The 18,341-nt window shown below is 41.1% G+C and overlaps 1 protein-coding gene across 5 annotated transcripts in view; it reads left to right on the top strand.

Moving 5' to 3' along the window:
* The window catches only part of RBM6 (RNA binding motif protein 6), a 106,314-nt gene that overhangs the window by 40,417 nt on the left and 47,556 nt on the right, over window positions 1–18,341 (top strand). For 4 of the 5 annotated variants that reach the window (XM_078077921.1, XM_078077922.1, XM_078077913.1 and 1 more), the window contains one exon: window positions 10,581–10,654. The exons of the other annotated variant lie outside the window; for it this stretch is intronic. In XM_078077921.1, coding sequence (XP_077934047.1) covers window positions 10,581–10,654 — 74 coding nt within the window. Of the gene's footprint in view, window positions 1–10,580; window positions 10,655–18,341 lie in introns of those variants that run through there. 5 annotated transcript variants of the gene reach the window in all.

Genomic DNA, 18,341 nt, shown 5'->3' with positions numbered 1-18,341 from the left:
TTAAGCAAAGATGGCAAAGCTTTGAAAATAAGAATGTCTTGGGGCACCTGGGTGGCTCAGTCGGTTAAGCATCTGTAACTCTTGGTTTTGGCTCAGGTTGTGATGTCAGAGGTGTGGGATTGAGCTCCATGTTAGGCACCATGCTCAGTGCAGAGTCTGCTTATCCCTCTCCCTCCTCTTCTGCCCCCCCAATAAATAAATAAATAAATAAATAAATAAATAAATAAATAAATCTTTTTTAAAAAGGTAGAATCTCAGTACTCTTTTTGGAAAGCAGTACTTTAGGATTACTGGTTTAACTAAAGCAGCCTTTTTCTTTGGGGTGGTTAGCTTTCCTGACACTTAAGATGAAACTCATTTTAGGGGCGCCTGGGTGGCTCAGTCATTGAGCGTCTGCCTTCGGCTCAGGTCATGATCCCAGGGTCCTGGGATCGAGCCCCGCATCAGGCTCCCTGCTCCGTGGGAAGCCTGCTTCTCCCTCTCCCACTCCCCCTCCTTGTGTTCCCTCTCTCGGTGTGTCTCTCTGTCAAATAAATAAATAAAATCTTTAAAAAAAAAAAAAAGATGAAACTCATTTTCTATTCTGGGAGCTGACTCGTTCTCCAGTTTAAGCTCCTTTGTTGAAACCACTTAGGTTATGAAGGATGGCTGTGGTAATCTATAGCCCTGGAAGGGAAATTTTAATATTATTGTTGACTTTTATTGGACTGCCTGCATTATTCCATTCCTTGGGGCTTTTGGGTATGGAGTTTCATTCTATAAGTTTTATTTTATTTTTTAGATTTTATTTATTTATTTGAGGGAGAGAGAGGGAAAAAGAGAGAGAGCACAGAGGAAGAGGGAGAAGCAGACTCCCTGTTGAGCCGAGAGCTGGACGTGGAGCTTGATCCCAGGACCCTGAGATCATGACCTGAGCCGAAGGCAGATGCTTAACCGACTGAGCCACCCAGGTGCCCCTGGAGTTTCATTCTAGATCTGATAATGGAACATCTTCACAACCCAAGGCATCATTTTATTCAGAAACAAGGACCACCACCTTGGTGCTTTTTGGTTGGTAGACTGTGTGGTCTTGGAGATCTCTACCTAAACTACATAGCATGGGAACGTAGCATGACAGTGACTCCCAGCTTCAGTCCACGGAGGAAAAGTCATTGTACAATTACCTTCAATGGGCACAAGATAGAGGCCATACATAGAAACTATTTATAGGATATGAAAATACATTGGCTTCTTCTTTTAACTTTCTCCTTGCACCAGAACATCTGATCTGTGCTCACCCTTTCTAGCTTAAATACTCCACCCTCAAAATGTAAATTAAAGCAATTTTTACCTGCTTCCTTGTTTCTTATGTTAGCATTTAGGTCTTCTGTCTAATTTACATGTAAGCCTTCTTGGACTTACTTAGTGGTCATGGTGACACTACTTTGTAAATATACCACTGAATTGTACACTTTATTTTGTTTCATTTTATTTTTAAGATTTTTTTTGGCGGGGGGTGGGGAGAAGCAGAGGGAAAGGGAGAGAGAGAATCTTAAGCAGGCTGCACACCCAGTGCAGAGCTTGACCCGGGCTGCGTCTCACAACCCTGAGATCATGACCTAAGCCAAAATCAAGAGTCAGACACCTAACTGACCAGGCATCCCTTAAGATTTCTTTTTAAAGATTTTATTTTTATTTATGAGAGAGGTGGGTAGGAGAGGGAGAGGGACAAGTAGATTCTGCGCTAAGTGGGGAGCCCGACATAGGGTTCAGTCTCACCACCCCAAGATCATGACCCAAGCTGAAACCAAGAGTTGGATGCCCAACTGACTGAGGCACCTAGGCGCCCCTTTATTTTTAAGTAATTTCTACAGCCAACATGGGGCTTGGACCCACAGTCCTGAGACCAAGAGTCGCACACCACCTACTGAGCCAGCCAAGTGCCCCTGAATTGTATACTCTACAACGGTGTATTTTATGGTATAAATTACATCTCAATTTTAGAAAATAAGCCTTGAAAATTGGTTGACAAGTCATATAAAGATTGATTTCTTAACAGCATTTTCATGAGTATATAGAATATTTACAGAGCTTCAGTGCAGATATTAATGGCCTACTGACTGGTACTTATACGTTTTTGGTAGAGTTCATAATTGATTGTCCCTAGTCTCAGTTCAATTCATTATGGTATGCTTAGAAAATGTTGTATTTTCATCTTTTAAAAATAAAGTAGCACCCTATAACCTTGAAAAGGTTACGATTCATTCTTTGGTGTTACCTACCAAATATGTGCCATTCTGATTAGTGTATGGCTCTACAGACTACTAGAGAATGTTATTGTTTGTTTATTGATTTATTTATCCAACCAATAGTTATAACATGTTGAGATGCAGAGGATACGTTGGTGATCACGAGAGTTGTAATCTTTGACCTTAGGGGCTTCAGTTTCTGTGGAAAATGGGTATATGGGATGAGTTTTCTGTACTCATCTGAATAGGCCACAATATCTTATAAATCAATTTTTTTTAAGGGATCATGGGTTCTTTTTGGCTGAAAGTTTGAAGTTTACCACTCTGAATATCTTGATGAAAAATGTTCAGTTATTTCTTTTTTCTTTTTTTAAAGATTTATTTATTTGCCAGAGAGAGAGAGCGCGCATGAGAGAGAGCAAGAGTACATGCAGGGGGAGCAGCAGGCAGAGGGAGAAGCAGGCTCCCTCGCTGAGCAAGGAGCCTGACTCAGGACCCGATCCCAGAACCCCAGGATCATGACCTGAGCCAAAGGCAGATGCCCAACTGACTGAGCCACCCAGGCGTCCCCAAAAATGTTCAGTTATTTCTAATCCTAAAGTCACTAGAGGATGACAAACATAGGACTTTTAGAGTCAACGGGCTTAGAAAAAGAATAACATCTGGGACACCTGGGTGGCTCAGTCGCTTAAGCGTCTGCCTTCGGCTCAGGTCATGATCCCAGAGTCCTGGGATCCAGTCCCACATCGGGCTCCCTGCTCAGCGGGGAGCCTGCTTCTCCCTCTGCCTGTTGCTCCCCGTGCTGTCTCTCTCTCACAGATAAATAAATAAAATCTTTAAATAAAAAAAAAAGAATACCTAAATGAATGATTGGAGATAATCGTTGGTCAGAGAGGTCAGCAAGTAATTGTTAATGATGTCCCCTTATTTTCAGAGAGTTAAAATAAAACAGGACTTTTCATGGGTGTTACAGGAAATGATCAGACAAGAAGTGGAGAAAATTGCACACAGATGCATGTGGGTGCTTTTGCCAGCCTGGAAGCTTTCCAAATTCCATCACTGAGGGGTTTTTATGGGAGGTTCCATTACGCAGTCATTATTGATTAAATCATTGTGGCTGCTGGTGATTAGCTTAAATTCCAGCTCCTTTCCCCTCCCGTAAATAGGAGGGGTTAGGCTGAAAGTTCCAAGCTTCGGATCAAGGCTTGGACATTCTGATCACCAGGCCCCATCCTGATGCTATGTAGGAGCCCACCAAGAGTCACCTCATTAGAACAAAAGGCACTCATATCACCCTTATCATTCAGGAAATTCCAAGAGTTTTAAGAACTCCATGCCAGGAAACTGGAACAGAGACCAAGTATCTTTCTATATTACCACAGATGGGGATCCCAAATGTGGATCTGGCTGGTATCTAGTACGTTTAGTTGGGCATCAGTTTTCTGTTACAAGGTATAGGTGACCTAGGCTTATGGTCTGGTCAGAGGGTGAGTCTCACAGAATGCCAGTTGTCTGACTCTTCTCTGGATGCTGTTTTACTTCCGGAATAGGTAAATGGCTGGACTAGTGTGATCTGTTCTCATCTTGAGCAACTTCCAACTCAGAAGCCACTATCTTTGTGGAACCTTCCCAGAGCCCCTTAGAACAGTGGTGACTTGTCCTTTTATTTGCACTAGGGTCCAGGCAATGGAAAAATGTTTGTGGGCCATATTTTTTTCCCACTTGAAATTAAAATAGCTTTAGGGTGCCTAGGTGGCTCAGTCGTTGGGTGTCTGCCTTTGGCTTGGGTCGTGGTCCCTGGGTCCTGGGATCAGAGTCCCACGTTGGGCTCCCTGCTCAGCGGGAAGCCTGCTTCTCCCTCTCCCACTCCCCTGCTTGTGTTCCCTCTCTCGCTGTGTCTTTCTCTGTCAAATAAATAAAATCTTAAAAAAAAAATGAAAATAGCTTTGTGATCTATGGGGGAAACAGATATATTCTTAGCATAAACTAGAAATCAGTGAGGCAATTCATCAGTGCTAAAATTTTAATACTGGGGTTGGGTGCCTGGGTGGCTCAGTTGGTTAAGTGACTGCCTTCGGCTCAGGTCATGATCCTGGAGTCCCCAGATCCAGTCCCGCATCAGGCTCCCTGCTCAGCAGGGAGTCTGCTTCTCCCTCTGACCCTCCCCCCTCTCATGTGCACTCTCTTTCTCTCTCTCTCTCATTCTCTCTCTCAAATAAATAAAATCTTTTAAAAAAATAAAATTTTAATACTGGGGCATATTTGAGGAGCACCAACAAGGTACTGTCTGATCTTTAGTCCCTGATAATGCTTTGTAATAGAAATGTGGGGGTTCTGAAATGCATTATCTCATGCACTCTGAAACCACCCTGCAAAGGAGTTAACATCATTGCAACTTGGCATATGAATAACCCAGGCCTAGAGAGAAGTGGCTCGACTGAAAGCACATGATGAGTTAGCTTCTGCGTATGTACAAACTGGAGAAGTTACTTTTCTTGTGTGTTGCTCCAGTGAAGAAACTCCTTACAATTGCTGTGGTGTTAACTGAGCACCATCGTGTACCAGGTATTATGCTAGTGTTGGAGATAATAGAAATGAAAAGAGCTCAGGGCGCCTGGGTGGCTCAGTCGGTTGGGCTTCTGCCTTCCGCTGAGGTCATGATCTCCAGGTCCTGGGATTGAGCCCCACATCAGGCTTCCTGCTCAACGGGGAATCTGCTTCTCTCTCTCCCCCTCTGCCCCTCCCCACTGTTAGTTCTCTCTCTCTCTTTCCCAAATAAATAAACAAAATCTGAAAAAAAAAACACAAAACCTCTCTGATGTCAAGGACATACCCTTCCAATGTGCTTACATAACGTTGTTAATGTCATTGGAGTTAAAATGAATTAAATAAGGGTAAGATTTTCCTAACAAATGATATCCTGTGCCCAGACAACCATCATTAAGATGAAGTAACCCTAAGATTAATTTTGGACTTTGAAAACTACTTGAAAATACAACCACCCCCCTCCTTTTTTTTTAATAACCAGTTGGCACAGATGGAGCACTAAATAAAATAGAACCATATGCAGTTTTCAAAAATTTAGCAAGTAATCATGACTCTGTATCTTCCTCATTTCATCTTTTATTATAAACCAGCAAGCCTTATGTGAATAGTTGAGGGGAAGAGGGTTGAAAGTGCTGGTAAGATGTCAAAATGATGTATTTCATGGAGTCCAGTTGTGTTCCTCTCAGATAGTAGGTTGACCTATAAATCAGATATTTTCCTAATTTTCATAATGCAAGCTGCAGGTGCATATTCACTTGAGGTGTTTCTTTTTTAAGATTTTATTTAACTGAGAGAGAGAGCATGAGCAGGGGTGGGGGCAGAGGGAGAAGCAGACTCCCTACTGAGCTGGGAGCCCGAGACGGGTCTCTTTCCCAGGACCATGAGATCGTGACCTGAGCCAAAGGCAGCCGCTTAACCAACTGATCTACCCAGGCACCCCTGCTTGAGGCTTTAACAGAGCAAAGTACCTGTCAGAAATCTTGTACATTGGGGACACCTGGGTGGCATGTATAGTTCCGGTATATAGTATAGTGATTCAGCAATTCTATAGATTACTCAGTGCTCATCATGATTCCCCTCTCCTTATGTCCTTTAAAATCCTGATTCCTTTTTTACATTCCATAGTTGGTGTGTATATTCTTGGCTTTATCAGCGTACCTACTGGAAAGATCAGCTGGACTTGGTTATGTTAGTTGGGTTTTTCTAGACTAGTTCGAACAGAAGGCTGCTCATCTCATTTGCCTAAGTAAATATTGCTGTATAATTATTATAAAAGCCGGGCTTGGCATAGACATTACAGTTGACTTGAACAATTAAGGGCCATGTTTGTCAGCATCTCTGAGTCAGCTTTTTTAGGAGGAGAGACTAAAAGATAATGGATATTATTCATTAGGGCTTTGTTTTCTGTACCTTGTTCCCCCTTAAGCACCTGTTAGCTTTTATCACAGATACTTTTTTGGGTAATAGGCAATCATATGATTAATGAATATGAAGAAGAATTGAAATTTTAATGTTACCTTTATAGATTTCCTTCTTTCCCTGTTCTCATCCTTCTCAGCTGCCAACAAACAAAAAAACCTGTAAGGAGCATTCACATTTTTATGAGCAATCTATACATTTAGTTAGGTTAGAAAATGGAGTAAAATATGCTTTTTTTAATAGTCATATAAATAAGCACAAAGACCCATCAGCCCACCAGACTTCTAGCATGTGGCAATAGAAGAAAAAGGTAATAAAAGATTTTTTTTACTCCTTAGGTCAGACTCTATCTATGGGACTGTTAACACCGAGTTTACCATCTTAATGATTCCTAAATGGTTCCTAGCAATTCTGAATGCAAGGTTGGTTGGTCGTTTTCAGAATGTTTAGGTCTGTGGGTGGAATAGGTCTACTAGAACTTATTCTGTGAATTATAAAATTACACTTGAGGAATTAAAAAGAAATCCCACTGTAACAATACAACCACTGTAATCATGTTTGTGTACAGTTGTGTTGCATTACATCATTTTCAGATTTCCGTATATTCACCTGTGCTTGCTCAACCCCTCTCCCCAACCCCATCTTCCCTCTCATGGAGTGAGCATGAGAGGTGGGATGTGACTCAGGCATGGCTTCAGTTAGTCTCTGTCTCCCAAGTTTCCCTAAGTGTGAGCATTCACTGTGCTGGCTGTGATTCTGTTATTTAAAGTGATATGTTTTTCATACATTATGGCCCTTAAATGCAAGCCAGCCTCTTCATCTGGTGTCAACCAAAAGGAAAGCGATCTGTTGCGACGCTGGAGGAAAAACTGGCAGTGTTGGACTTAACCTATATTGAGAGATGGTATGTTGTTCTTCAAGTTGGGGTGTTCGAGTATGATTTTGACAATGCATGAAGTTTTCATCTCATATGCAGACTTTTATCTCTAACTTCTGAGTTAGATGTGACTTCATAGTATTTAATTTCAGTTCTTTTTCCTATACACATTTTATATAATTGTCCTCATTTTTAAAGCTTTTGAAATATGCTCTATTAAATATCCCATATCAAGTATCTTACTGTATTGTAATTTTTATAGCTATCATTACAACAAGACTTTTGGATTTTTGTCTTTGCAGAAGACTTTTGGTAGCCAGTATAGCAGTCCATGAGTGTGAATGCCTTCTAACTTGCATACTCGGGTCCACGCACAAGGTTCTGCTATAGGTATTTTAGAATAGGGGTAACTGGTGTGCTGCAGATTTCTATTATTTCTCAACTATAGACATGGTCTTATCTGTCTGTGCTTGGGCATGTGGGACTCTTTCTGTGGCAGGGCTTAGTAAAGTTCAGAATTCAGATTACTTCTGTCAGTCTAGGATTTTATTTAAAGGTGAGAGGCTATCAGTGTACCAGTTAACAGCATCAGTTTGAATCTGGACTGCCTGGCTCTGAGCCCGTATTGCTACTTATCCCTGAGGTGATTTTGAGGAAATTACTTATTCTTTCTTTGCCTGCTTCCCCATCGGTAAAATGAGGTTAATAGTATTTACCTCATAGGGTAGTATTGTGAGGATTTAATTAGTGTGTGTAAAGTGTTTAGAATGCAGCCTTGCACCAACAAGTGCCTTGTAAGTATTACATACTAAGTATTATTTAGTATTGTTGTCCATTTGGGCAATTCCTGAAAATCCTTGTACAACTGTGAGTCTGACACACAAAATCCCTAAGATCAAGATTGGGTACTTTATTTTTTTCTTTTTAAGTTTCAGGCATTATAATTAAACCTTAAATTTTTGATATTTAATAGCTAAAGTTTCAGGCAAAAGAAATTGAATGTTGGGCTTGTGGATTTAATATTCAATCTGAAGTACATTGTTAACATATGTATTGCAGAGTTGGTATATGGAGATGCTCATAATGTCTCTTGCAAACTGTATCTTTTCCTTCCCAGTGACTGTAGTATCAAAGTCTTGTTTGTTCTTTAGTAAAGTATGAATGTTGTCATAAATCTCTCTTTCTCTTTGTCCACAGATTCTGTGCGCTCCTCTGGGCCACAATAGTTACTTCTTTAAGTACAGAAAGGAAACTCAGGGCTTTTCCAATGTGGTGTTAGTTCCCTGTGTTTTTCATTTTGGCAGCTGTAGAGAGGGTTGCTTTCTACACACCTGGACCTTGATATGCTCTGTAGAGGTAACCAACACACTTGAGAGTATTCTGCTTGTTCCATGGCTACCCCTTTCTGATTGTGGACATGCAGTTGAGTGTATGCAGTAGATATTTGCTGATAAAAGGCACCTTAGTTGCTTCTGCTATTCTACAATGTTTTCCAAGAACATTCAGAGCGCTTTACAAAATGCAGAAAGTTTTCTTTTTCTTTTTCTCTTTCTTTTTCTTTCTCTTTCTTTCTTTCTTTCTTTCTTTCTTTCTTTCTTTCTTTCTTTCTCTCTCTCTCTCTCTTTCTTTCTTTCTCCCTCCCTCTCTTTCTTTCTTTCTTTCTTTCTTTCATTTATTTATTTATCTTTTTTTTTTTAGAAGTGGGCTCCACACCCAGCATGGAGCCCAATGCAGGGCTTGAACTCACGACCCTGATGAGATCAAGACCTGAGCTGAGATCAAGAGTCTGAGCCACCCAGGGGTCCCCAAAATGCAGAAAGTTTCTGTAGGAGAATTTCACTGAGTTTGATAAAGAAAATCAACTTGAACGGAATTAACTAACAAAACAATTTCTATTGTTAATAGGATATATATAAATATACTGTTTCTTTAAAGTAGTTTCATTTCTTCAAATAGTTACTAATCAGAGGAGGCTGATTTTGTGGTAAATTTAAGTAGAGGTTGCAGTGGTTAGTTTTAATCTGTGTTGGTCAAAGCTGTAAAATCAAATAGAAAAATCTCTCTCTCAGCCTAAGGTGATGCTGGGATTTCTAGCAGATTTGTTTTCTTCTTCCTGGTCATTTCCTAAAATTCTAAGCAAGAATCAGCCTATACCATTGTAAGAGTGGAGTATTTAACTTGGAGTTTAACAAGTCTGACGTCACAGTTTTATTATCATCATAACAAAACATTTCAGGCCATTCCTTCCATGTGACAAGGAATCCAACCCATCTCACCAAATTTGGTCTGGTTTTTAAGCTATATTTTCTGTTGCTCTAGTTTTTGTTTTGTTTTTATTTTTTTGGTCTTTGATTCCTTGATTTAATGATACTCAGTTTCCTATTGTTGTATATACTCTGTGCTCAAAATTGGCCTGGGTTTTGTGTTGTTTCTCCTCCCTGAGTTTGATTTCTCATCTGAACAAATTGCATCTTTTTCTTGCTGTTCATTTGCACAGCATCACTCCTAAAGATGAGCTTCTTTATCCTACGAGGCAGTGGAGGAAGCATGGAAGCCATTGTGGAGCATTGTATTGCCAAGTGCGTTTTTGTAGTCATGTGGTACCAGTATCCGGGAAATTATAGGATGGGTTCGTATTAGAACTCAGCAGCCTGTAAATCCCATGAGTTCCCAATCTCATGGGTCATGAGAGTTGCACATGACACTTGCTTAGGAGAAAGGTGAAGAGTTCTGTAACTCCAGTGGTTTATACGATTCTTGAACTTGTACTGATTGCTAACAACTGCTATCTCTCCCCCAGCCTACTCTACCACCAGTCTTTGTGCGCAAGCACAATTTTGGACCCAGCTATTTGTACTTATTTATGCTTTTACACCTTCTTCCTTTCATAAAGATTTAAGCTGGTTTATGACTTGAGTTGAAACAAGGAAAAAAAGAGGAGACCTGAAATGGTCTGTCCCCTGCCAACCAGAAGCCTCCTGTGGTATCCAAACAGAATAGTTGCCTCAGTCTGTCAGCAGCACTTCTGTCTTTGAAGGTGGTTTCTGCTTGAAAAGTGGTGACTATTAGCATAGCTTTGGGATCATTGCTTCTCCTTCCTCTCGGGATACGTGTTTTTTTTTTTTTTCCCCAGATACTTTCCTGTTCTTGTTGACTTTGTTTTTCCAGAAGATTCAGCCTGTGGTGAAATGTTCTGGGTCCCCACTTGAACTTTCTTTGGGATTACCTAACTCTGGGGCACCCTCACCAGACCATCAGTGCTAAAGAGGGCAGATCTTCTTGGTTAATAGAAAAAGCCATTTTGGAATGACTCTCAAAGCCCAGAAACATCCAGATTTTCCTTCAGTACTTTTTTCTGTTTGGGGTAGCAGCTTTGCCTAGTATAGGGGAGGGAGGGTCTAGTTGGGAGGGCTTATGTTAAGGGGTTCAGAAACAGGGGATTTAAGTGTGTCTTTTGTGTTTGCAAGGCACTAACACCACTCCCGTCTGTATTTAAATGCTGTCCCCAGGTTACGACTATGGCTATGTCTGCGTGGAGTTTTCACTCTTGGAAGATGCCATCGGATGCATGGAGGCCAACCAGGTTGCTTTATACTTCGGTCAAATGATGCTGGAAGGATATATTTTTTATGTATGGGGAGGGAGGGTTTCAAATGATTGAACTTTGGAAAGGTACTAGAAATCTGTATTTGGAGCGTACCACATTCCAACCAGAAAGCGATTGTGAGGAGAAACTTCAGAAGAAGCTGGGAGGGTTTCTCTATAAGAGTTAATGGACACAAGTGTATTTTAAAAACTAGAGCCCATGTGCAGTTGGACTAGATGACAAAGACAGTAGATGGGAAAAAATGACAGGTTTGGAGTGTGACAGATAAGGAGATCCTAATGCAAAGAATGATCCTTGACTGTCTGTGATCTCAAGGATCTGCCTGGCACAGGAATTCTAGCTCAGTACTTATACCCAGACCTAGGGTGAAGACCACTGATGGCAACTCCTGTGGCACTCAGGTCCTGCCTGCACGTGCTGCTTTCTCAGGAGGGCCATCAGGGAAAGAGGAGTGGCTTGCTCGTGTGTATTGCGTTCATCATGGTTCTTTACAGATTGGAGTTTTGTACTCAAGTTCTTGGCTGCCTATAGTCAGAGCTGGTGAATCTGAATCTATACTTACCTTATGTTTAAAACATCTAGCTGTATTCAGCTTGCCACCTAGAACTGTCATTTGGACTTTTAATTGAATCCTGCCTGGTAGTTTTGGAAGGAATTATGAAGTGGATAGAATCCTTCTTGTCACGGTGTTTCCTTGGGGAAAGTTATTTTCTTTGTGGTGTCTTAGTTCCTTCATCTGTAAAGTGGAAGAAAGAAGCTTAATGATACAGTTTGATTTTTATGTATCCACTGCTTGTACTTAACTGTGAATGCAGTGTGCCCTTAAGGGTAAGAGCCCTTAAGGCTCTGCCAGAGAAGAGTAGTGTTGCATGAGAATTCTTCCTCTCTTAGAGCCTGATGCCCTTTCATCAGCTTTGTTCCATTCAGCATGGCTCATTACACTTCCCCTTTTCCTTTCTTTGGCCATGTTCTCCCCTTATGGGTATGGAAATAACATGCTGTAAATCCTTTGGGAACAAGCACTAATTAGAGGAAAATTTGACGTATCCATACCTATTGTTAGTAGTATAAATACTGTTAGATCCTCAGAGAATGACTGGATTAGGACCATACCCCCTTGACAGAGTTCTTGTTGACTGATTTGTTCATTGTCCATCATTGAGCCAGTCATTTAATAGATATTAGTTATGTGTTAGAAACTGTGCCACCTACCAATATTTTGAGAGAAGAGTGAAGGTCCCAATCTTTATGCTTATGGTTGATTCCATTCTGACTATCCTAATTTGAGAACACTCATTTAATTCATGAACGTCTTGTTATCAGTAAATAATCATTAAGGCCTTTGTCACTGTGTGATCACTGTGCTAAATAATACTATGGGTGGTGGAAACATAAATGGGGGAGCCATGGCACTTGCCATGCCATTCTCTTTTGTACCATTCTCCCAACTGTGTGTTTCTCCTAGAGGGGTGTTACTTTTTATCAGAGCTATTTGATCTTCAATCTTAAAAAATAACAATATTGTGTTTTAACTGCTTCTGCCCTCTGTCCCAACAAAAAATCCTGCCTGAAGTTTCTAGCCCCTTAAAGATGAAGTGTTAAATAGAACCAGGACAGCCTTCTTTAAAAACAAGGTTTATCCTAGGCAGGGTTTCTTTTGGAGCCATATCTGGAAAATATTCATTTACACTAAATTTACATGTACATTTAGCCATATCTGGAAAATATTCATTTACTCTAAATTTACATGTACATTTAGTACATTTAGTACACTTAGTACATTTAATATACTAAAACTACATTAAATATTCATTGAGGGGGTATGGCTTTTCAACATCTCTACTCCCACCCTCCCCACACATTCTGTGAACATTCTTAGGGCTCCCAAGTCCCTGTTGACCGACTCCTGCCCGGTGAATGAGATACCAGAACAAAGCACGAGCTGTGCCAAAGTTCTTTCAGGGTGAAATAGGATGTTTTGACAGGTAGCTATCCTTATGCATATGTACCATAAGGTACTCTGTGTAGAAGTACAAATAAGAGACAGCCTCTGTCTTCTAGGAGCTTAGACCAAGAAAGGTGACAGACATTATGGTGGTATTCATAGATCCCATGGGGTGTTCTCTCAAATTCCAAATTTTTGTATGATCTCATTTTTAATATTCACTGGAATAATTCCTTAAGAAGGTAGCACCATATCCTTATTCAGTCAACCTCCTTTCCTAGCTTTTTATTCTTCCCCTAGTCATGGGACACAGGACATATTGCTAGCACTGCCACACAACAGAATCCTTTTCCTGAACTGTATAGATTTTATGATCCACTCAGCATCCTTCTAATAATCTTTACCCCAACTAAGATGTGTGCAAGTCATTTTGATGGAAAGATTTTTGAGAATGGGATCTCCAGGGGAATTTTTGTACCTAGGTACTATAGCATAGCAAAGAGGAGTGTAGGTTCTGTAGTCAGATGTTACTTCCTAGCTGGGCTGTCTCTGGCAGGTTTCTTTACCTCCCTCAGCCTCAGTTCCCTCTGTTACCAGTACCTCATGGGGCTCTGGTGTGGACTAAATGAGAGCATATGTTCATGAATGCCTGCTGTGTGTCAGGCAGCTTTCTGGATGCTGGAGATGCTTCAGTAAACAAGACATTATATAACTTCTGTCTTAGTGATAGGAGATAGAGCATAAGCAAGTAGACAAATAGAAAACAATATAAGATAGTGCTGAGTTCTGTAAAGGTAATGGAGCAGGGTATTGAAAGAATGCATGATGGGGACAATTTTACATGGGTTGGTCAGGTGAGCTTCTTGAGGAGTGACATTACATTTGGTGAATAATGTGTACAGAACACTTAGCATAGGATCTGGTACCTAGTAAGCATTTGAAATTAGATGATCATCTCCTACTCCCTCTCCCTTCTGCATGTCAAGTAATTTCCAATCATAATTCTAGGAAAATAAATTTATTTTTATATCTGGATATTTTTTAAGGAAATGGATGTGGTTCAGGTGCCCAGTAACAGTACAAAATCTTAGGAGAGATGTAAGAATGTGGGAGAAGTCCTTCTCAGAGTGCATAAAGCAGGTGTTCATGGAAGATGAATGTCTTTGTCTATTCATTCATTCTCCTACCCTCCGGGTTTTACTTATAGACCAGATTGGTACAGATTCTGAGTCACCATCTGCTGGACACCTCTGAGTAGAATCTGTGTATATGCTTCTGAGGAGGTTTCTATCGAATGCTTTGGGTTGAATTTTTTTTTTTTTTTTTTACAATTATTTGCTTATCCTGATTCTTGATGTGAAATGTCTTTTTATTTATCATTGACTGATACTTACAAGTCTAGGGGAAGGGAATAAAGGAGCCTTCTGCCAGCTTGCTTTATCAAATATTGTGGTATATGTGTGCCTTCAAGAGGTTGTCCTGGATGATAACCAGGGCCCCTCTAGCCCTTTTCCAGGGCCTTCATGGAGACATCAGACAGTAGGACACTCTACCGCAGTACTGAGCATTGTGGCCGAGAAGACTCCTCAGGGCAAAACCTAGCCAGCAGCTGTCTGGGCAATTCATTTCCAGCAGAGGTCTGTCAGCATACCTTCACCGTCTCTGTCTAGAATTAGAAAGCCAGCAAACACTGTGAGGCAGGGGTTTTTATTTTACCCCTACTGGGAAAAGTATTTCTAGCAGTGTCATATACCCTGGGCTTTCTTTGTTGTCCAAGTCCCTGCGGTTTGAGGGTGAATATTATCTCCTTTTGCTGTGTGTGCCATTGCACTGGGACTTAGGGGACTAAGAAGCATTGTATTAGAGTATCGATCCCTTTTAGTGGTTGCCCAGTACTAGCTCTTTCAAGCTGTTGTCAGTTGGTCTACAGAAATTAGTATTTTATTTTCTTCCATTTGCAGGTGTGATGTTTGTTGTCTGTTCCCATTCAACCAAATGTTTACTAAAATGCCCTTATGAAGGATAGCTCTGGAAGAAGAATTCATTTCTCTGGAATTTTTACTTCAACTGTCTTAGCTTTGGTGGCCTTCTTTAGCCAAAGATGACTTGGCTGTATGACAGAATCAGCCTGACTTTATGAAGTGGAAAGAAAAGATGCCATTATCACCTAACGTGAAAATTCTTTGAGACACTGGCCTTTGCTGGTACAGAGGAAGATGAAATTTTATGAAATAGTGTTTTTTGTGTCACCAAAGTTAAGAGAATTTGGGTTTTTGAAGATACCAGGATGTCCAAGGTGGTTCTGAAAATAATGTAAAGGAAGCCAAATCTGAAATGGTGTCTTTTGATTAAAATGAGATCAACAGAAAGCGTATGTTCTGGAGGGTGGACATTTGGAAGACTTATTTGTGAGGCCATGGTGGAAAAAATAGGTGAAGACCTAGTTTGTTGGAATCTTACTCAGGTTGATAGCATTACTGTATGAAACACTTCAGTATTTAAGTTGTGTACATTCCGAGTAACAAAAAAACAGTAATCTTTATAAATTCCTGCAAGGTTGTGTTGTTGCCTAAACCCACACCCCAAAACTGCTTCACTGAAGAGAATGTGGCACCCCAGCCAGGGCTCAGCTGTATAACTTATGTCTTGAATTATGCCATTGTTCCTGGAAACTTCAATTTCAGTACTTCTGATTGTCCTCAGTAGAGGTTATTGGTGGGAAATAGAAAGGAAAATGCATTCTAAAATGAGTGTAAATCAGTAGTTACTGAAAATTCTTGCTCTCGGGATTTAAAAGAATTACCTGTCTAGTAATTGAGTCTTGAATGGCATGAGGCAGTATATCTTAGTAATTAAATATGTGGAGGCAGACTGCCTGGGGTTTCATTCCTGTTCTGTCACCTTTCTCTGTGTGATTTAGACAAGTGACTTAATGTCTCTGTGTCCCAGTGTCCTCTCACACATCTAGGGATTAAATGAGTTAATGCATGTAGGGCGATTAGAACTGGGCCTGGCACACAGTGAACACTGAGTCTGTAGTTGTTATTATCACAACAACTTTGCATCTGACTGGAACAAGAAAGTCTTAAGTGACAGCAGCTTCAGTCTTGGCTTCTTGGGGTATCTGGCTAAAAAGGGATTTGGTGGCAGTACCCAGGGGGATTATTTTTGTATCAACAGTATTTCCCATTTAGCCTGTTGACTGGGACTGATTCTCAGGGGACTGCTTCCAGGTCTCTAGGAGCTTCTGCTGCATTAGCCGTCGAATCTTAAATTCTCCCAAGAGAAAGAGCCAGACACACCACATGGGGGACGTGGAGTATGGTTAGACCAAACCTAGCCTGTGGCTTTTTAAAAAAATATTTTATTTATTTATTTGAGAGAGAGAAAGTGAATAAGAGAGCACGAGTAGAGGAAGGGGCAGAGGGAGAAGCAGACACCCTGCTGAGCAGGGAGCCTGATGTGGGGCTCCAATCCCTGGACCCTGGGATCATGACCTGAGCTGAAGGCAGAAGCTTAACCGACTGAGCCACCCAGGTGCCCCTAGCCTGTGGCCTTAAAACCCTAAGCTCTGATGACCAGCCCCTGGCTTTACCATATCTCAGACCCATATCTCAGACTTTCTGCAATAATTACAAGAGGTGCTCTAAACTGGTCAGTTTAATTTTCTTGAATCATTTGGCAGTTTTTTTGTTTTGTTTTAAGAGAGAGTGCACACATATGTGAGCGAGAGGGGTGGGCGGAGGGTGGGGGAGAGAATTTTAAGCAGGATCCACGCCTAGCACAGAGCTCGATGCGGGGTCCAGTATCACGACCCCGAGAGCATGACCTGAACCAAAATCAAGAGTCGGACGCTTAACGGACTGAGCCACCCAGGCACCCCTCATTTGTCAGTTTTAAGGGGAACTTCCAGTGTGTCTCCTATGATGAGGTTTATAATTACTTTTGTCATGCATATATATCATGGTTCATTTCTCCAGATTGAAGTAATTTAGTTCTTAATTTGTTCTAAATTGGAAATATGCCTATGTATTTTAGTCTTTTCTTTGATGTTGTACCTCCTCTTTCATCTGGTATTTTTAGTTAATGTCTGTACTTTTTATAAAAATGGGGTTGTGTAAAGTGCTAATTTTCAGTCTTGTGGCCTTTTGGAACTTGATTACAGACAGTTATTGAAAAAAACAAGCAGAATATGTATAATTCTAATTAACTATCTAAGGGGTTATACAAAGGCACGGTTCAGTTTGTGATCTTGATTTTAACTTTGGTTTATGATTTTGTATACTTTCAGACAGTGTAGGGTGTTAGGAGCACTGAGAGGTTTAGAATTCCAGCTTTGTCACTTCCTAGTTCGTTTGTAACTTCTCAATCTCAGAGTCTCATCTGTAAAATGGAGGAATAATCATAGTACCCACCTCAGAGCAGTTGTGAGATTAATCTCTGTGAAACGCCTGCTACAGTGGTCGGCCTGTGGTGGGTGCTCACTACCAGAAGAGGTACTGAAGAGAGTGATTCTTTAACACTGGACTCTGCCTGGTTGTCTTCCTTTTCCTCGATTGCTTATTCACCTCTTGGGACTCAGGGATGCCTGAGAAGTGGTAGTGCTGCTTTGGGTGGCAGGTAGATCTTTGGCAGCCAGTTCTGATGGTGCTGTTGCTGGTGCCAATACCTCTCTCGTGAGACTGGGCTGCCCGGACTGAAAGTGAAAAAGGCTGGGCAGCATCTATCCCAACATTGTCTGCGGGATGAGTGCACAGGCATCCATCCAGGCATGTGAGGGAAGAGAGGATCATGGCCATGCCAGCCCTCCTGGGGGTGGAGGGAGCCTTGTTTCTGAGCCTAGCATTGCTGCTAGTCGTCCCATCACAGAATTCTCTTAGGCTACCTGTGGCATTCAATGTTATTAGGCATCTTCTCCATCTGAGCTGAACTTGGAGGTTATTTTTTTTTTTTAAGATTTTATTTATTATTTATTTATTTATTAGCAGCAGAGTGAGAGAGAGAGAGAGCGCGAGCAAGCACGAATTGGGGGGGGGAGGGGCAGAGGCAGAGGGAGAAGCAGACTCCCTGCTGAGCAGGGAGCCCGACACGGGGCTCAATCCCAGGACCCTGGGATCATGACCTGAGCTGAAGGCAGATGTTTAACTGACTGAGCCACCCACACACCCCCTGAACTTGGAGGTTATAACTGTCTTTGTGTCTCATTCTTCCCATGCCAAGTGTTCAGCTGCTGTTGTTTCACCTTCTAACTCATTTATGTATGAGATAGATATATATTATATATAATATGTACTTATTTCTTGTTAAGAGCATTGATGGTATGATTTTGATAATCATGGATAAGCTTATCTAGATTAATAATTACTTTTAATCTCACAACATGAGATTAGCAATGCTAATGTTATATACTAATAACGTATATTTTACCAAATTCTGTGACTAAGTGAAATTTGTGTTTAATCTGTATAAATGCTATTTCCAAAGGAAAATAAGTAAAAGAGAAAGAAGTTTATCACAAAAGTAGATTATTGGGGGCACCTGGATGGCTCAGTCAGTTGAGTATCCATCTCCTGATTTCTGCTCAGGTCATGGTCTCAGGGTTGTGAGGTTGAGCCCTGAATCGGGCTCCATGCTCAGTGTAGAGTCTGTTAGTCCCTCTCCCTCTGCTCCTCCCCCTGCTCTCACACTCTCTCTCTTCCTAAAATAAATAAATAAAAT

The sequence above is a fragment of the Halichoerus grypus genome, chromosome 1 (genome assembly GCF_964656455.1).
Source record: "Halichoerus grypus chromosome 1, mHalGry1.hap1.1, whole genome shotgun sequence".
NCBI classification, from domain to species: Eukaryota; Metazoa; Chordata; class Mammalia; order Carnivora; family Phocidae; genus Halichoerus; species Halichoerus grypus.
This window is presented reverse-complemented; position numbering and strand designations above follow the sequence as displayed.